This window comes from Panthera onca, chromosome A1 (assembly GCF_046562875.1).
Source record: "Panthera onca isolate mPanOnc1 chromosome A1, mPanOnc1 haplotype 2, whole genome shotgun sequence".
NCBI lineage: Eukaryota > Metazoa > Chordata > Mammalia > Carnivora > Felidae > Panthera > Panthera onca.
The window spans coordinates 160,356,025-160,376,000 of record NC_138339.1 but is presented as its reverse complement, the minus strand read 5'-3'; the positions used below and the strand labels follow the sequence as shown (position 1 = coordinate 160,376,000).

Here is a 19,976-nt window from a genome sequence, read left to right as displayed (position 1 = left end):
TGCCTGGGGGGTGGCCCGGGGGCCTCCGGCCTGTCCTCTGTCCTGACCGTGGCACTGCCCTGCTGAAACCACCCCTGTACATGCCCCCCCTTACTCAGATGGTCACGTCCAGGAGCTTTACTGTATGGGTGGGACTTCTTGTGACTTGACCCTTGTCCACTTCTGTCCTTGCCCCTGCTCTTGGACTTCCTGTCCCAGGCATGTCAAGTTCCTGGAGATGTCCGGAGTACTACGCTCATCAAAGTAGTAGTGTGAGTACTATGCTCACAAAGCGTGTGTGCCGTGCTAGGCGCTGTGCGAGTGGCTTCACGTGTTAACGTTGAAACCTTGTGATGACTCCCTTGAGCTGAGACCCTGAGCTGGAGAGGTTGAGGAACACGGCCACAGTCACTCGGCTATGAGTGTTGGGGCCAGGTTCAAGCAGGGTGTCCCCGGAGGGGGTCCTTCCTGTGCCCCATTCTGTCTGTGCTCGGAGCCCCCCGTGGCCTCTGCCCCCCATCTGCACGTCTCCTCCACCATCCCGGTCCCTGCCATTTCCCTCTGTGGCACGTTCAACGCCGTGTCCTTGCTCGGACTGTGGACTCCTCAGCCTGCTTCTAAGCTTGAGTTTTTGGTGTCTGTCACTTACGAGGCACGGAGTAGATGTTGGTTGACTTGGTAAAAACACCCGAGGTGCCCTCGCTAGCCTGCTGGTGAAGGGGCTCGGCATGTCTGTAGAGCCCCGTCTGGTGTCTCTGCTCGCCCTTCTCCCCACCCCTGTTCACACCTTCACTGTTCCTTCCGGTTCAGTCACTCCTTCAATTTTTGTTTTCTTCCCTTCAGGGCCTGGCTTCCCTGAAGGACTTATGGCTGAGGTGTAACTGAAAAGGGAGCCCCCTTTTCTCTGTCAGCAGTGGCTGCCTGTCCTGGTGGTGAGGGTCGGCCTGAGGGGCCAGGTGGCCAGCTGTGCGTGCACAGGAGCACAGTAGGGGCTGCCTGGGGACCCGGTGGCTCTGCTCTTCAGGGGAGGCTCTTAGGCATATCGACCACACAGACTTCTAGAATCAGAAAGGACCTGGAGCTGGGGTGCCAGGTGGGGCCGGGAGAACACGATGTGTGTGGCTCAGTCGGTTGAGTGTTTCCGACTCTTGATTTTGGCTCAGGTCATGATCCCGCAGTGATGAGATCCAGCCCTGCGTTGGGCTCCGAGCGGAGTGTGGAGTCTGCTTGGGATTCTCTCTCTCCCTCTGTCCCTTCCCGTCTGTCTGTCTCTCTCACTTAAGGAAAAAAGAAAAAAGGGCTTGAAACTGGTTAGAAACTTGTATTGGGCGAGCATGTGTAGCTGTGCTCTGAGGAGCTGTGCAGGTGTCCTGTGGAGAGCAGCAGACCAGTGCTAGAGCCCTGTGTGGGGTCCAGACTGGTCTCTGCCCCTATATGGAGATAGGAATTGTCCTCAGCCCCTCACTGGGGAGACCCTAGGAGGGTGCAGGGAAGGGTGGGCAGGTGCATATTGAAGAAACCCACGTAACTCTTGACCTTTTGTTCCCTAATCTAAAAAGGGCCCAGATTCCTGTTGCAGGCTGGTCCTTGTCCTTGGGTGACTTTGGAGACGGGTCAGGTAGAATCACTGATGGAGCGGAGGCGGGTTGGGTTGGACATGCGTTCTGGATGCGTGTGGCGTGTAGGCAGGGCTGTGCCGGCTGAGGAGGGGGGCAGGCCTGCCCTGTGCTGGGACCCCCAGCCTGTGGTGCGCTTGCATCTGTCCCTTTAGGTGCTGGACCGGGGCGGGGGCGGGGGGGCGGGGCGCGGCTTGTGTGGGCCAGCCCGGCCGACCGCACGCCTGGCCGGGGGTCGCTGGCAAGGCTTTCCCCCAGCCTCCGGTGCATCCTCATGGCCTCGCGCAGTGGGGAAAGGGTTTCTGGGTAGGAGCCCTGGGTAGGGTTCCTGGGTAGGAGTGTATTCTCCTGAACAGCACTAGGCTGCACGTGTGTTCTTTCTGCTTTGCGGTTGAATAGGATGGTCACTGTTGGCCAGTTGAAGGGGAAGTGCTTTATTGAAGGACTATCTTTTATTCTCCAGTAAGGCCTCTTGGTTAAAAATGTCAGGACTGATGAGTGGGAGCGGCATGAATCTAGAGCTTGAGCACGTACAGTCTGCAGAATCCTGAGTGCTTTCTTTGCCCAGAAAAGATGCTGGTCACTTAGCGTGGTGCCTTCCCACCTCTGTCCTTTTTCCCACCTTGTTTGAGGCTTCTCAGGATGTCTTAGTCCTCACTTCTCTACTTGGGCTTTAAGAACCAGCAGAATCCCCGCTGGCCGCCTGGGAAGGGGAGACCTTTTCCTGGCAGGTAGTTGCCCGAAGCAGTTTGCGTCCCTGAGGAGTTCCTGTAGGTCCTGGGAACCAGCGAGAGGGCCAGTTCCCAGTGAGTGATGACCAAGCAAAACAAAGTCCGAGGCCTCTCAGGCCACGTTTGGATGTGAAATCTGCCCTTCGTATGTTTTTGTAAAAAATAGTTTTCTAACCAGAATATGTATTTCCCATCTATTTGATATTAGTCTGCATTGGGTGTTTTCTCGGGTAGTTGAGGGAAACTCACTGGTCTGTACTTGAAGTACTAGGACAGGACATGCTGTGGCTCTTCCCACCTTCCTCCAGGCTGAGGGGGGTGCGTCCCCTTCCATCCCTTCAGGGAGGACTTGTAGGTTAGAACGGATGGGGTCCCCTTGGGTTGCAGAGCTGTGGAGCTTTTAAAACATTCCAGAGTCCCCCTGGAGAGCCTGACTTAATTAGCTTGGTTTTTAAAGCTGACCCAGTTGGGTCCCTCAAATTAGGGTTTGGTGAGGTGGGGAGAATTGTGGCAGTTTCCCTCAAACTTACAGAAAGGCCAAGGATCCTGCCCAGCTTAGGACAGGCACAGTGGGAAGTGTACTTTCCTCAGGCCTTCTTCTGGCAGAAGCAGCCAGTCGGCTGAGCTGGGGCGGGGGTTTTTGAGGCAGCGACTGAGATCCTGAAGTGACACGGGGCTGATCTGGTCTGTGGATGGTGAGGGAATGCTTTCATTTTCTACTTAAAAGATGCTGGGGGTAGTGTTGGGGAGCTCAAACAAACCTCCTGACCTGCCCCTTGCCCTTTTCTTGGAAAAACTTAAGCTAACACATTAGAAGGTAGTGTGACGTCCTGTGCCGTCACTTAGGTCACCATACAGACACTTTGCCGCCTGGCTCTGAGTGTTCAGATATTCTCTAGCCACTTAAACCACGTGGTAGGCCTCCACATGCCTGCCTCTGAACACCCCGTATGTACGTCTTTGAGATGAGAATATTCTTCCTTAGTTTCCCCACACCGTTCTTCTACCTTTCACATTTATTAGGACTCTTATGTTTTTGGGGAGTCCAGCGTTGTTAACCCCGTAGAGTCTGGTTCAGGTTAGACATTTTAGGTAAGAATTCTACACACTGATGATCTATATTTCCATGGGTCCTATCAGAAGTGCTTCATGTTGACACTTCATACCGCTGGCACGGAGTTCCATCCCTTGGCTAAGGTGACATCCGCCAGGTCTCTGCATTGTAAAGGTGGTCTTTGTCTTTGTGCTTAGTACATAATCTGTGGGGTGGTGCCCCACAGCCTTTCATCTGATGCACTTAGCATCCTGTGATGACCCTTCCTGAATTGATTGGTGTCGTGGTGGTAGCTGCGTGGTACTGGGGCCTTTTGGTGCACACTGCCTTTGAGATCTTGGTTCTGGGCAAGAACGTTTGGCGGTGGTGTTTGGCATGTAAGTTAGAAAGTTGTGTGTGTTTTGGCCGGTGGAAGAGCTTACCTGTGTTTTCAAGAATCTGTGTGAAGGTCATATGGTGTCCTTTGTGAACCTGGCCATTCACTTCTGAGCTCTGTTTACCTTTTGTGCCAGCTTTCCATTGTCCATCCAGCAAATATTAGTCCCCGACTCTTGCTGACGCCGGGAGCTGCATTTCATCCACGTGGGCCTCAGGAGCATATAGGAAAAAGTTAAGAGGAAGGAAGGAGTACAGATACAACATTTGTGTATGAGGAGAAATGGTAGAAATGCAGAGAGGTGGAAATAAGTTCTTAGAGTTGTGTACCAGCGGCTTCGTAGCAATACTGACTACTTGCCGTGTGGCCCCTCGGTGCCGAGTCAGCCACAAGGCGGTGCTGTGAGGGGGGCGCGGGGAGCCCCGGTCCAGGGAAGGGAGACCAAGATGGGGAGTGGGTCCACGAGATGTCCGGTGTCTAATGTTTACCAAGGGGCAGTGCTGGTATTTGACTCCAGGTTTAGGGAGAGTCCACACCTTGTAAGTTTAGAATAACCGGTCTGCTGCAGCAAGGGCACCGGGTCAGTGCAGTTAGTTGGATGCCCCATGAAAGGGAAGAGGAGAGGTGCATTTTGAGGTGCGGTGCGATGCAGTGTCTTGTTGGTAAATGTGTTCACGTAGAGACCAGCAGCCTGTACCATGCAGCTGAGGGGAGGATTTACATGTGACTTAGCAAGTTTACCTGCAGAATCTTTGTGTTCTGTGTGTCCCCCGTCATGATGGGTATGACGTGTAACTCCCTGAAGCCTTTCAGCGTAGTGAAGGATTTATAACCTAGGAAGGACTTTGAACCAGTGATCATTAGCAACTTTATTTAAAGCTTGAGTAAATGCCGTCCTAGCTGCATTTGCTAATTCTTTCAGTGTGAGGTTATTAAATTGCATGTTTATTATGTGGGTTTTGTGTTTGTATACTGGTTGTAATGTAAAACAAAGTGTGCGTGTCTGTTCTGGATCATCATCGGGAGTCTCACTACCGTCAGTCAGATGTCCTATTTCGAGGACCAGGCAAGGCTGCTTAGGGGCTGGGAAGCAGGTGTGGAGGTTTCACAACTGCCCCGGCTCTGACCTGTTTTCACCCTGACGAGACCTGGAAACTTCCCATCTTCTGAGATGAAACTTAACGTCTTCAGGGTGTCTTTGAGCATCTCGTTGGGCTCATAGTGGGGTAGCAGGGAACGTCCCGTGATGGGGCAGCATTCCCGGGGAGCCTGCTGTAACACCGCTGGGGTAGAAGGGGATCCTTTGACCATTTATTGGATAGGACAGGTTCAAAGATCTTGAGGAGCAAGTTTGTATTTCATTGCAAGTGGAGAATGGGGAAGTGTTTCTCCAGGTGGTGGTCAGTCTGCACACAGTTGATGAGGACCTTCTGGAACCCTGCTTTGCCCTGGGGAAAATATCCATGCACAACATGTGTCTCTGGAGCCTCAGCCATGTGTGGCAAGTAGGGTGGAAGCATGCAGGTGGGATCCAGGGCTGAGGCTGGAGTCCTGCTGGAGTGGAGCACATGGGGTTGGGGTGCGGAGAGAGATGCTTCACGTGGCCAGACTTGAGAAGGTGAGTGGGCGGATACCTGGGCGGGTAAAGCCAGCAGCTCCCTGGTTGGCCTTGGTTGAGCTGAACCAACAAAACATCGTGGATTTGATGAGCTGTCCCGAATAGGAATTGAAAGAGAATCTGAATTGTGGCATTTGGGGTCTTCCTTCCTTGGGATATGTCATACCCTTGAACTTGAGGGGAACGTTTCAGTGTGGAAGATTATAATAGGCACAGACAGGTACCCAAGCATTTTAGCATTTTTGGAAAGCTGCTGCTTTTGGTGGTGGTTGCTTTTGTTTGTTTGTTTGTTTTTTAAGCAGTTGGGCCCAGCCCTCAGGACTCTCAGCATAGCCCTGCCAAGGTTAGACCTGAGACCAGGAGGCTGTAGACTGCTCTAGGGAGGCATTGTGCCAGCAGTCACGTTGTAGTCCTGTTATGTCATTGTGTGCCTGCTAACAGGCTCTGTTAAATGTACGTACCTTGAAATAACACTGACCTGAACGTCTGTCTGGGCATGTGGACGGCATCTATTCAAGTCTCCTGTCAGGTACCAAGTACTGTCTATCTTCTCTGCTCACTCAAAACTGGAACTGCTTGTCTATTGAGAGTTCTGTCTGTACAGGGTTGAGCAGTTTAGAGAGTACTTTCTCAGTTTGTCGTGATAGCTAATTGTCACGAAGACCTTTGGATTTTCACCTTTAAAAGTCCTGATCCGCTTCTGTGGTCCCACTGTGGCTCCCTTCCTTTGGATCCCCGAGAATGGGATGGATTTAGTGCGCTTGTCCTGCCTCCCAGCTCCTTGAAACATCTCTGTATCTTGGTTTTCACTAATTGCATTGTCTAGTAATTCTTAGTTTTTCAGTACTTTTACACATTTAAATGCTGTACCAGAAACCTGTATTTCTTTTTTTTTTTTTTTTTCTTTTAAACAGTTTATTCGTTTTGAGTGGGAGGGGTAGAGAGAGGGAGACACAGAATCCGAAGCAGGCTCCAGGCTCTGAGCTGTCAGCACAGAGCCCAACGCGGGGCTCAATCCCATGGACCGTGAGATCATGTCCTGAGCCGAAGTTGGACACTTAACCAACTGAGCCACCCAGGTGCCCCAAGAAACCTGTATTTCTTGATCTTTCCTCTTGGAGCTCACCCCTGTGTGGAAGAGGAGGAACCCACAGTGTGACTCCATGGGGCTTGGGGGGCAGACTGGATGAGGGGCACTTTGTGATGGCCGTGAGTGGTGGGATTGGCCGTGTTCCCCCTCGGTATTCGGTGGGCAGGGCTAGTGTCTAGAAATTTCCTTTTTGCTGTGCTGCCCCTTTCTTGGTGCTCCAGCCAGAGAGGACAAGCTTTTTCTGGGGCTGTTTTTGTATTTTTTTTTTGGTGCATCTGGGCTGCATCTGAAGCAAAACAAAAACCCCCACAGAACCCAGACAACCCTCTGCTGTGCTTCTTGGGCCCTGAGGCCTGTAGCCAGGCTGTTGCTCCCGGTCTGAGTTCTGTTCACCTCTGTTCTGTATGTAACGTCCAGGGCTTTTAAAAAGCTGGACTTTGCGGTTCCTGTTCTATGAATAAAGGCCCCATAGCTGACATGAATGCACAGCTGTGTAGGTGAGACGAGAGGGGCCCTGTAAGGGGCGAGGCTGGGAATAGGTGTGGGAAATCTGGGGGGAAGGGTCTGGATGCTCTCCCTGAGCAGGGTAGAGGGATGAGCCTTCTCTGTACCCCAGTTCCCGTGTCTCACTCCAGCTAGAGGGCGACCCCTGCTTGAAGTTTATGGTGGGGCTCTTAGGGTATTTCATTTTAGGTAGAATTGTCTCCTTTTTTGTCTTCTGTGTCTGTTAGTGGGTCCAGTAGTACCTGGACTTAGTGACTTGTTAGGGATCTGGTGTAGGCAGCCAGCTTTCCTTACGGGCAGAGGTCTGAGTGCTTGGCCTCCTCCTGGAGAAGCGCTGCTTCCTATCCTCCTGCTGGAGCAGTCACCGAGGTGCTCCTGGGTCCCCTTAGAAGTATGGCCCATCCTTTCCTGTGCTGTGGAATCCCCTGAGGCCTTGCTTAGATTGCTCATGGCCCCTGCCCCCTGCCCCATTTAGCGCTGCAGTAAATTCCTTCTTTATTACTTAAAGCCTCTTTTGTCATTTTCAGTGGAACTTTGGGAGAGATGAGAGGTAGTTCGCATTTGCAGTTTCCCAGCTTTTTTTTTTTTTTTTAATATATATTTTTTAATGTCTGTTTATCTTTGAGAGAGAGACACACACAGAGTGTGAGCAGCGGAGGGGCAGAGAGAGAGGGAGACACGGAATCTGAAGCAGGCTCCAGGCTCTGAGCTGTCAGCATACAGCCCGATGCGGGGCTCAAACTCATGAGCTGTGAGATCATGACCTGAGCTGAAGTCGGATGCTTAATCGACTGAGCCACCCAGGCACCCTTGCACTTTACCATCTTTGAGATGTTTCTCATAGTTTGACTTTTGTAACTATTCATGCTAACTTTTAAAGTTAATGCAGTGTACTTGTTACCTTCCTGGCTCTAAACGTTAGCACCTAACTTATTTGAGCCCTTCTGCCCAGACCCCTGTTTGACACCGGAGGGCTGCTCTTTTCAGACTCACCCCATTGGCATTGCAGACAGCCTGGGGGCCTGCTGCAGGCTGGTGGGGCGCTGTGTTTGTGCATGGGTGTCTGAGCCCACTGCCCCGCTTGCTGTGGACCCCCTTGTACGCCTGCAGGAGAACGCAGTGGTTCACCGGCTTCCTGTCTTGTTCTCCCGGACCATCACACCGTCGTCCTGGGGGCCGGGTCTTCTTTGTAAAATAAGGTTGGCGTGAAGTCTTGAGCACAGCGCCCAGAGGCCTCTGTGGATGCTGGAGCCTCCCTCCCTGCCTGGTGGGGCTTCGGCCTCTCTGCTGCTTTCTGTTTGTGGAGGCTGAAGGCCGGCTGGTGCTTTCTTTGCTCCGGTGGTCTTCCCCACTTCTCAGGGTTTTATCACTCCCAACCCCCCCCCCCCCCCCCCCGCCCCGTCCCCCGCCGCCCCTTCCTGTAGACCACCTAAAACATGGGGCTGGGGTTTCTTTTGATCTGGGTTGTCCCTGCCCTTGTTCGTATGTGGGTGTTGATACAGTCAAATGCACAGCGTTGAATATGCTTTAATTCTCATTTTAAAGTGGAAAGTTGTGGGCGCCTGGGTGGCGCAGTCGGTTAAGCGTCCGACTTCAGCCAGGTCACGATCTCGCGGTCTGTGAGTTCGAGCCCCGCGTCAGGCTCTGGGCTGATGGCTCGGAGCCTGGAGCCTGTTTCCGATTCTGTGTCTCCCTCTCTCTCTGCCCCTCCCCCGTTCATGCTCTGTCTCTCTCTGTCCCAAAAATAAATAAAAAACGTTGAAAAAAAAAAAAAAAAAAAAGTGGAAAGTTGTTTGGGGGCACACCGGGTGACTGGTAGGTATTGATAGAAGCCATCGCCAAGCTAGTTTTATCCCTGGAGTGGAGGAGTAGGCAGGACTAAGAGCAAACCTGCAGAAGCCAAGGGGGCGAAATCACTGCAGAGTCCTGTTCCTCCCATGTCCCCATCAGTATGGACCATTTGCAGTAAACTGAAATAGCAGGACTTCAAGACTCCTTTCTACTCCTCTTGCCACAAAATCCAATTTCTCTTGACAATGTGATAGGACAAAATTATATTTTTAACTTGGCGAACTACACTCCAGAACCGTGCCAAAAGTAAGTTTCTTGCGTCAGAAATAGCTTCCTCATAAACTCCCTGGAGGAGCTGACCTGGCTCCTTGCATTTGGAACATTAAAGCTACAAGAGTTGAACGTGCTTGGCTGGCCTTCCCTTGTGGGGGTCTCTCCTTTAGCCCTGAGATGGTAGAAAGAATGTCCGTACGTTCCCTGTGATTTTCTTGTCGCATGTACCCAGGGTGTCCTCAGCCAGGGGCATAACTTAGGCATGCGTTCTCTTCAGTGGCTGTGGTTGGTGGTCTGCAGTCAGTGGGTGGTCGTCGAGCCCCGGGGAACGTGCAGAGGGCAGCCGAGGCAGCCCACAGATCTCCACTACCCTGTTTCTCAGATTCTGTGTAGCCCCAGTGCTGTAGGGGGTCCCCACCCTGCACACTGGGGTTGTGCACAAGATGCTGGGAGGATGTGTGTGTCACCTTGGCTCCCAGGGCCACTCTGCCTCTCTGGCTGTGGGGTTGTGACCGGTGGCTCGGGGCCAGCGATTTGCTGCTGGGATGGCAGGCTCGTTGCTGTTGCCTGGGGCTGCGTAACCTCAGTAGGAGTAATGTTCCTGAAACTGCAGGCCATGCCGGAGACAGTAGACAAAAAGATGGCCCAGAACTGATGACTTCTGCACTGTGGCTCTTACTTTTTCGACTTGTTACCTGAACAGTGCTGTTTCGTTTAAGCCGGTTCGGATTTTATTTCTAGTCGAAAGATTTGACTGACGGGGTCTTTGTTATATGATGAGTGACACCATCAACTTAGTGCTGTGGTTTGCTTTTCTATTTTATTGTGTGGGAGACGTTCTGATTTCCAGTATTATCAGTGACATTTGGAAGTCAGGGTGAAGCAAGGCCCCCATTGTGAGCTGGGCAGTGCGGGGGGGGGGGTGGTGGGGAGAGCCTTTCAGGCCTTACTGCGTTAGGCATCCTTTAGTTACATTTTTTGGGAACCCTGTCCCACTTCGTTGTGAGGTGTGTCTGCACTCCACAGAATGCGGAGTGACATTCTGTGACAGCTGAGCCATCCAGGGAAGAGGTGTGGGCACCTGATTTGAGGGGAGAGGTGTACGTGCGTTGGGTCTCCCGTGGCGGTGGACATGGTGCTGGGTTTCAAGTGCCATGCTCACACTTCTGGGCACTCGTTTCTCAAGTTGGGGCCGGGGCCCCTTCCCTCTAGTGGGCCGCACAGGGGCCTCCTTAGGGACAGCATGGCATGCAGGTCTGCAGTCCTGAGTCGCAGGCACTGTGCTGGCCTTCCTGTCGAGTGCCCACGTCGCTGCTGTGAGGACTTGAGCACATGGCTGTGGTGGGCAGCCTGGTTGAGACCCAGCCCTGGGGATGCTTTCAGGCCGCCTCCGAGAGACCAGAGCTGTGTCCCCCGGTGGAGCCGCTGGGAACTGCTGACACCCCAGGACCTGCGAGGTAGGTTGTCCAGGGCCCTGAGGCTGAGGGACCTGTTACTTAGATGCCGAGCGGCGGTCTAGGCGGTGGAGGTTGAAGGTGGTGAAGCCCTCTGTCGCTCTGCTGGCCCTGCCTACCTTCTGGCTCCTAGGGTACCTGGTGTAGGGTGGCGGACCAGTCGAGGGTGTGTGAGAAAGATCGAGTGCTTGCAGGGCCAGCCTGTGAACACATGGTGTCTTTTCTTCTTGGAGGCTACGTGAAGCCGTCGCTCCCGAGCAGTTACGTGACGACTGCATCCAGAGTTTGGGAAGGAAGGGAAAACCTCGTTTGCTCTGCAATAAGAAGTGCTTTGTGGGGAACAGTTTTTCCTGTTTTGAATAGCTGAGGGTTGTTTTATCCAGCGAAGAGGTTTTAACTTTGACCCTTTAGTGTTAACTTGGCCTGAGTCTAAATGACCTGTTTCACTTCATGTCTTCTTTGTTTTTCTTTTTTTTTTTTTTTTTTCGAAGATGTACTCTGTCCCCTTCAAGAATCCCTTCTGTTGTGGAAAATGTGGCATGTGGGTGTATTGCCAGTTCTTGCCAGATGCTGTCATTCAGCCCCCACGTCTCCGAGACTCTGAAGCCCAGAGGTTTATCCTCCTGGCTGCGTGTTAGCTACGGATAGGGTGTTGCCGTGCTCTCAGGGTCATCTTGATGCTGCAGTTCCGGCCTGGGCCTGCCTGTCTCCTTCAGATGGGTGGATACCCCCAAAGGCTCCTACAGCTTCTGCTCAGGGCTGGCATGCATCATCCTGCTCGGAGCTGGTGCGCGTGGGTGCATGGACCGAGCCCATGGGGAGGCGTGGCAGGGGGTGGGGAGCGGATGCTGGCGCTAACTGACCAGCTGCGGTGAATTGGAGTTAGACCAAAAAGTCGGAAAATGGTGTGATGAATGGGACGGTTCTAGATCGGGTCCGCATCTGCTCTTAGAACTTGTGCCTTGGAAACCCGTTTACTTCAGAGCAGTCTTCTGTTGCTTAAGGCTTTCCTGAGAACCACGGCGGCTTCTCCTCATGCAGCCCTCCTCTGTCAGATTGAGGTTCGTGCGTTCGGGGAGCTCTCGTTGGGGGGGGGGGGGTGGCGGGGGTGTCACCCTCCTGTTACTGCCCTGCCGGGTGGATGCTGGTGATGTCTGCTTCACTTGTGTGGCACAGCCCCGTCTTCCTGTATAGGTGAGTCTTCCTGATTTCTGGTGTGTGTTCAGGAGCTAAACTTGGTAGTGCATGTGACCATGTAAGTCAAAATAGAAGACGTTAAGAGGACTAGAGGAAGTTCGGGCTGGGAGGGTGAACCTGGCCAGATCGCCCTGTCTTTGGTGGTATGTGTTAGCCCTTCTGGTGACATCACGGGCAGGATTTCTGGGGTTAGTGGTCGGGGGGTGGGGTGGGTGCTCTGAGGGGTTGGTTTGTTTGGGCCTCTGCTGGGCGGGCGGCCTCTCAGGCCTGACCGTGACCTCCTGACACAGATGGTGCGCCCTCCTCCCTCTGCTGTTGGTTTAGAGCTGAGGGGCTCCACATCTGTGAACACGCATGCTTGTCCCTCCTTTTGAAAAAACCCCTCCTGACCTCTTGGAGCAGGTGCTGGTGGAATGGGGCTTTGCCCTGCCCCCACCTGTCCTGAGCCATGTGATTCTCTTGCCCACTGGTGGGCTGGGGTCCTGCTGACTTCTCCTTTCCCGTGTCTCGTCATCCACCTGGAACCTGGTGCAGGGGCGTGGCTCTGGTGCAGGGGAGCACCCTAACCCTCCTCTGTGGCCTCGTAACTCCTTCCCCTGCTTTCCTCCTTCAGCCTTCACGAGGTGTCCTGGGAAGGCTGGCTCTCTTGACCCTGGTTCTCCTTTCCTCCCAGTTGATGGTCCTCCTTTAAGTGGTGTCCTGTGTCGGGGGGCGGGGGCGGGGGGGCCTTGCAGGTTGGCCAGTGGCGTTTCTCTCCCTCCTCAGGTGGGGAAGCTGGCTCCAGGGCCATGCAGTGACCTTCCACAGGGGCCCTCGGCAGGCCTGTGCTCCTGTGCCGGCCCTCCGTGCCCTTCCTCCTGGTTTGGACTGGACGCTCCTAGGTGTGGGGGGCCACAGGGCCTGGTTGGTCTGAGGTGGCCCCGGTGTACATGTGTTGTCCCGAACTGACTTCCCCTCGAGCTCCTGTTTGTGCAGAGCGACTGGCGTGGTGGTTGTGTGTGTCCTGCAGACACTGCCGCTCCCCGCCTTGTGCCTCGCTCTCTGTCCACTCCCCACCTCATGTCTCGCTTGTGCTGCTTTGTTCAGAGCTCTTCCGCTCAGCCTTCCCTTTCTTTCAAGGTTCTCTGCAGGTTGTACCTTGTTTAGGGACACCTGGGACTGGCCGGAGTTGTAAAGAAACAGCCTGGAGACTTCCTTGGTAGCTTTTGGTGTCCCCTGGCATAGCCGTGTGCTCTTTTGTTGAGTTTAACCCCGTGTGGGCGCCCCCCCAGTGGAGATGGGGGGGCGGGTCCCACCAGAGGACCTGAGAGCCTGGTTCTGCCCTGCTGGTGCTGCTGGCCCCTGTGGCTGGCCTGTCTGTGATGTCCTGTGCTGCCTGCCTTGGGGTGGGGATGCTATTTATGCTGATACTTTCAGGAGGATTCCAGCAGTGCCCTGCTTTGGCCGAATCGAGGAGAATGATGTATTTGGGGGTAGAATCTTTTTGGTATTTGGCATTTTTCCCTGCTAAAGGAGGAGATGATTATCTTAATTATCCTTATCTAATGAAATAGTTTCATTTACTGCTTTTTTTGGTGGAGAAAACTGCAGCCTCCTTCCTTGATGTGGTGGTGGTTGGTAGATGTGTGGTCCCATGTGAGCTCATAATGGGGGCTGCAGCCAGAAGGGAGCCCCAGGTTTCTTGGGGCATCTGGCAGGTGCCCAGTTGGGGACCCGAGGTGTAGAGGAGAGCCGTGTTTAGCGATGCTGCTGCCTCGGTGGACCCAAGTCCAGGCTGGGGAGGGTGGGCCCTCTTCAGACTGCATAGTGTGTCAGCAGGTTCTTAGAAGTCCCTTCTGGGCTGGGGAGGCGGGACTCCCGGACCCAGAGCCTCGATTTAATATCCTTTCCTTTCTGTTGCAAGGAGGTCTGTTTCCCCAGGCAGGACCTTTCGCTGGGGTGCTGTGGTGGCCTTATTGGGCGGCACTCCCCTGCTGCCGAGGGCATCTGTCTGCTCTGCGTGTGCCCTGCTAACAGCAGCTGCCCTTGAGGCTCACGCTGCCTGCACCCCTCCCAGTCTTGGCCTCCCGTGCTGCTTGGAGTTTGCGATTGTTTCCCACTGTGTTAAGAATGGGCTCAGGTGAAGCTGACCGTGGTTTCCCCTCCTGAGAGTTGACCGTGTGACAAGGCAGTGGATAGTTCAGTGTTGGGCAGACCGCGCAGGGAATGGCCATTCTGCGGAAGTGTTCCCCCATAGTGCTAGCCATCCGGGGCCAGCGTGGGCGGGGAGCCGGGCAGCAGGTACACCAGAGCCTTGAGCAGACCCGCGTGCAGGCTGCGGGGCCGCCCTTCCTCTTGCGTGCTGGTGTATTTCCCCCATGAGCCTTGGGGTGCCGCGGTGTCCACACTGTCAGGGTGGACAGGTGAGTGGGAGGGAGGGCTGGGCTGTCAGAAGCAGCAGCTTCAGGGGTGGGAGTTTTGGGTGGGAACCTGAGCACTTTGATGGAGTAGGGTCCTTCAGGATGCAGAGAGGTGCAGTGTCGCGCTCCAGGGCGCGTGGTGTGGATGCCTGTACTCCCTTCTCTGGTCCCGTGAGGCCTCTGCTTCTGTGTACCCCCCAGGCATCGAGAAAGCTTTTTTCTTGGTAACTGTGTTTTAGAAAACCGTTTTCTATGGTAGAATGTGGTTATTGATGGGTCAGTATTACAGGAAACCTGAAGCTTGGTGAGCAAGACTTCAGTTCTTAAAATCTGTTCCTTCTCCAACATGTGAGACATTTGCATGTTGCTTTCTGTCCTTGTCAGTATGTTTTTCCTTCCCATTTTAAGGATGAGAAAGCAGAAGCCTGGGAGGGCTTCCGTACATTGTGAGGCTATAACAAGCGGGGGCAGCCTCCACGCAGGAAAGGGCCGGCTGCTCAGGGCTCTGGCTCCTTGGACAGTGCTGTGTTGTCACTTGGAACACGCTGCTCACCTCTGTCCTGCTCTCTCTGGGGGTCGTGTTTGCTCCCTGTCACTATAGTATTGTTGCTTTTGATTAGTAAAATACTAAATATCAACAAATTTAGTATTTTGAGGGGGGAACAGGACCATTTTACTTCAAGAATATTGGATTCTGCTGTATACATTTAATTCACGTAAATGCGAAAGTGAGGGTGAGTGTTTGGGGATCTGCTTTTCCAATATCTCTGGGCCACAGAGTGGTCCCTCCTCACTGTGAGTTTGGTTTTGGTCCGGAGTGGAGCCCTCCTGGGGAGAGGATTCACACCTTCCTTGTCCCTCCAGGGCTTTTCTCACCCTGCTGCCTGGAATCACATGGGGCCAGGGTTCCTCAGAGATGCTAATTTAACTGGCCTGGGGTTTGGCCGGAGTGTTTTGGTTTTCTGAAACCCTGGAGATGCAGCCTCTCCCGAGAACATCTGCTCCGTCGCCACCGGAGGCAAAGCGGACCCCAATGTTGGCTTCCTTCCTCCCGCTGGCTCCTGACCCCAGCCAGGGTGGGCGGTGCTGCTCTTTGGGCGACATGGGTAGGCCCTGAGGTGGGGCCGGTGTCCTTAAGCGCGGAGTGCCCTGGACGGCGGAGTGTGCCGGTGTCCTGGTCGTTCTCCCGCGTGTGGGCTGACTTGTGCCGAGACACTAAAACAGAAGTTCTAATGAGACTTTTCCCCTAGTGCAGACTCTTTACTCAAGAGTTTTCTGGTTTTCTTTTTCTTTTTGTTGAATAGTTTCCTAATTCGGGAAATAGACTTTTTTTAGAGCTGGGCTTTAGTCAGAACATTTCATGGATTCAGAATGTGTGTTTCTCGGCGGCAAGCGTTTGTCTCCTCTCGTTGTGTAGTTTCCTGTGAAGAAGTGTAGCACAGATGTGAATCCACTTAAGTTGTGGGGTCACATGGAAGCCCGTCGGTGGGCAGGTTCGGCCAACCAGACACTTCCTGGTATCCAAGTAAGAAAGATATATAGTTCTGGAATAACAGGAAGCTGCAGCTTTCAGCGTCCTGTTTTTCTGGGTTTTGTGACTTGCTGCCTCACCACAATGAAGGTTAGTAGACCTTTTTATGTTGAATTCTTCTCATAGGGTACTGCGTATTTAATTTTCCTATCTCTAAAACTGGAACTTCAGAGCTGAAAGATGGGCAGATTAGCTGCTCCTGCGTTTTACAAAGGAACGTTGATGTTCGACACATAAGGAAGCGGAGGCCTGTCAAAGTTAATGCTCTTCATGGTGCTCCTAAAAAATGCAACTAACATGTTAAACAAAACGTAGGTAGATGTGTCCGCCTAGATAATGCTCATTTGACTCGTTTCTGAAATCTCACAAATGAATTAGATTCTGTGTTGTATAAACTGATTCTAAAGACGCTCTGTTGGAAGGGGTGCCTTTTACAGGAAGGGTCTGGAGTGAAATTGATTCATTTTGTACATCAGCTGTGTGAGAAATGGCACCAGTGACTGTCCGGAATGCTTAGATGCGGTCACACGTAGGCGTTAGGCTCTGTTCAGTTTCTTCCAGCTTTTAGAAAAAGCAAGCTGTGTGTCCAGCTCCTCCCTTGACTCCATGATTTGATGGCCTCCTTTCTTGAAGTTCTTCAGTTTTTCTTTTGTTTGTTGGTGTTTTTTATGAGTGAGCGGGGGAGGGGCAGAGAGAGGGAGACACAGAATCCGAAGCAGGCTCCAGGCTCCGAGCCGTCAGCACAGAGCCCGACGCGGGGCTCGAACCCACGAGCTGTGAGATCATGACCTGAGCCGAAGTCGGACGCTTAACCAGTTGAGCCACCCAGGGGCCCCTGTTTGCTCATGTTTAAATAAACCTACCTCATGGTTTTTACTCATTTCAGAAATTAAAGGCAGAAGGCCATTAACTGAAGAATTTTGAGGAAGGCAGCAATTAGATTTGGAAAGGCTCCCCTTAGCTGCTCTGTGTGTGAATGTCCCGCATGGTGACATTTAGCACCGCAGGGTGGACGGATGGGTCGACTGGTGCATTTATCCATTCAGCAGATGTTGGGCCTTTTGTACTGTGTGCTGGCTGTTTTGCTAGATGTTGGGAGTTGTAAACTCTGGTTTCATGGGTTTTCCAGTGCAGGGTGGCTATACATGTGAGGTTGTCCTTGAGGTGAGTGTGCTGGGAGAGCTTGATTAGGGCGCCTGACCTAGTCTGGTGTAGAAGTGTGGCCAGGAGTCCTGTGAGGACTTAGGGGGTGGGGGCTGGGAGGCAGGAAGAAGAGGGTTCCTGGCAGGATGTGAAGTGGAGGAGGGGAGGGAGGAGGGGAGAGGTGGCCGGGCCCTCCTCCTCCTGACCCTCCTTCCTGGAGTGGCTGGTCTGTTCATTTTTGCCCTGGTGCGAGAAACTTAAGGCTGTTAACACAGTTTACGTTTGGGTCTCTAAATACACCTTTGTTATCGACATCCTGAAAGAAATATTTTCATAATTTTTCTGGCACAGTTGTAGGTGATTTTACTGTTACAATCTTTTGTGGTGGTTACCTGATGATCAAAAGCCATGTGTGTCCTCCAGGCAGTATTTGGGAGTGAGATCTGTGTGTGTGCCTGTGCGCACACTTGCAGACCAGCTGTAAGGTATCTAGGCAAGCTGACGTGTTCTCTCAGCTTCTGTGTGTGTGTGTGTGTGTGTGTGTGTGTGTGTGTGTGTGTGTACACGTACGTGCACCTGCGTGCCGGGATGGACTCTCCTGTGTGCTGGGTCTGTAGGTGGCTGAGGTTGGAGGAGGTGTAGACTAGCCCATCCCGGTCAGGCCTCAGTGCGGTGCCTGGAGAGCGGAGGTGTCCCCGGAGCTACTGGTCTGTCCCTCTTCCGGAATCCACTTCTGTCTTCCCTTCCTCCTGCTGTCAGCTGTGTTTCTCTTGCTGTGCTTGGCTGTGGAGTGGACTTGGGGCTGGGACAGGATCTAGAAGCAAGCCCAGTAGCTCACGGGGCTCCACCCCCTGTTGCCGAGGGGGTTGGGCCAGGTGGGGAGTTGGCAGTGAGGACGTTGGTCTCCTGCCCCACATCGGAGTGTGCCTGCACTGGGAGCTCTGACTGGCCCCTGCCCTCTGCTGGAAGCTGAGGCCACCGGTCTGCTCCTGCAGGCTGGGCTGCCTCTTAAGGACTTGCTCAGCGAATCCTGCTGTGGTCCTCCCGTTGCTGTGAGAACTTCGTTTGTCCTGTACCCGACAGAGGAGACCCTACTAACTTGTTTAATTTTTCCTTTCAGACATTTGATGCAAATGATTTGTATCAGGGGCAGAATTTTAACAAGGTCCTCAGTTCCTTAGTGACTCTAAACAAAGTAACAGCAGGTAAGAACTTTTTATTGAACTTGAGGGGGTGGGAAGACCAAAGGGCAAAAACATGTGCGTTTTGGTTGGCAAGGCAGACATGAGCATTATAGAATTAAAAAAAAAAAACAACAAACCTATCCTGTTACATTTTTGGCTTTAATTTTTGCTGTGATATTTTCTTCTTAGATCAGAGTCTTGCTGTTCGGGCCTCTGGTGGATAGCAGGTGTTTTCCTTTCTGTGGGCAGAAAGCTTGCTGCCTGCCACCTTAGCAGAGGAGAAAGGTGTTTTGTGTGGGTGGACTCCCAGGCTGTCTTGGAGCTAGAAGCACCTTTCTCTGGGTTTTTATTTCTTTTGATGAAAGCTTACATTTAGGGAGCAGGTGTAGTGCCAGTTTGAGAGGTGTGACCATGACAAGGAGGCAGCCAGCGAGGTAGCCCTAAAGTAACCCCCTGCCACGGCCAGGCTTTCTGCGGGCTGTGACGGTGCCCAGGGTATGGGTTCTGCCGTGTTGGGAGCCCGGGCCCTCCTTCAGTGAAGGGGTGAGTGGAGCTGAGGACACCCTGTGCTGCTCTTCTGGGCTCCCAGGTACAGGGAGGACAGGAGAGCTTCTGTGCACATTTCTTGGAGGGAGGCACTGCCTGTCCCTGAGCACCAAGAAGCTCTGTCTTTGGAGAGCTGTGTGGATCTAAAAGGACTTAGTGGCGCTTCTGTCTTAAAGTCATTTTTATTTTTCCATTTCCCTCTACGCAGTTTTAGTTTCAGGTTTACGGGGGAATGTTGACCTTGGGGTCTTTTGATAAGAACCTCAAGTGGTTTTCTGAGGGGTTCTTGTCCCTGTTTTCCTGGCCCTTCAGAGGGGGTGTGGGGAGGAGCAGAGGCAAAGCATCGCAAGCTGTAGTCCCAGCTCGGCGGTGCTCTCTGCTCAGGGTCAGGTAGCCCCCTCCTAGAACTTACTTGCTGGGATGGCTGTCTGCACGGAGGTGGGGGATGGGGGAGGGGCGCGGGAGGCACTACCCAGAGCACCTGCCTCTGCCCACCCAGCCCCAGGCAGGGCTTTTGATGTGGCTGCGTTTTCCCAGCCTATCTGTGCGGTTTGAAGTTGAAAACCTCCTAGGGCTGTTGAGATGGATTATCTGGGGAATTCGCTCCATTGATAAGATAGGACCTTCTGTGATCAAGTGTGGGATTGTTGTTGAGGTTCTGACTCTAGGAGGAGGGAGAGCGACCAGGATGGAGAAGGTGGGGGGGGGGGCGGAGGTACAAAGATAAATGTAGTTAGTATTATCCTCCCACGTGATGTTCTGCAAACAGAACTTCGTGGCATTTTGTGAAGGTTATTAGGCAGTGAAGCTGCCTTCTCTAGTCCCACATTGTAAAAATGCTAGCTTGACGGCGAACAAGCCGATTAGAAAGATTATGTAGCGGTGGGGGTAATACAATGATGGAAACCTGTAGATCAGATCCCCGGAATTTAACGGAAGAAGAAACTGGTGCAGAGGGGCATGGTTGTGTTTCTTTACCATGTGGGGCCTGTGTGCCAGCTGCTTCTAATAACCATCTGTGCCTCAGAGTTTCACGGGAGCGTCTGAGGGCTGATGGAGGGCTCCATGGCAGGCGGGACAAGAATGGCAGATGTGACAAGTACATGTCGTTTTTTTACTGTGACCCTGCTGCTCCCAGGGCATCCTTCTCTGGTGGCTGGTAGGGGACAAGAGGGCCACTTTGGCTTTGCTCCTGCATGCTGGGTCTCGCTGCAGTTGAGGGACAGGTGCCAAGTTGGGGAGGACGAGAGGGGAGGCGATGGGGCCGGCTGTGATCCGTGCCCTTGGGCGTGTGCTCCTTGTAATAGAACGTGGCCTGGGTCCCATCGCTCCCGGGCTTGTTACTGTCGCTTCCCCCTCCTCCTTGTGCAGCAGTGGTGCTCCTGTGCCCTGACAGCATTGGACATGGAGTAAGATGTCCTTTCTGGAAACATGCTTGGAAGTTAGGGAATCAGTGGGGCTCTTCAGCATTGACATGGTCTCTCAGCTGG

The 19,976-nt window shown here is 53.1% G+C and overlaps 1 protein-coding gene across 15 annotated transcripts in view; it reads left to right on the top strand.

Moving 5' to 3' along the window:
* Positions 1-19,976, top strand: part of ARHGEF7 (Rho guanine nucleotide exchange factor 7) — a 135,046-nt gene that overhangs the window by 40,281 nt on the left and 74,789 nt on the right. For 4 of the 15 annotated variants that reach the window (XR_009611270.2, XM_060636673.3, XM_060636678.3 and 1 more), the window contains exon 3: positions 17,877-17,961. The exons of 9 other annotated variants lie outside the window; for them this stretch is intronic. Coding sequence is in view for 3 of the 6 variants with exons in the window: in XM_060636673.3 (XP_060492656.1) it covers positions 17,877-17,961 (85 nt within the window). In the remaining 3 variants the exon portion in view is untranslated. Of the gene's footprint in view, positions 1-15,593; positions 15,704-17,876; positions 17,962-19,976 lie in introns of those variants that run through there. 2 more of the 15 variants (XM_060636684.3, XM_060636676.3) reach the window with 2 other exon arrangements.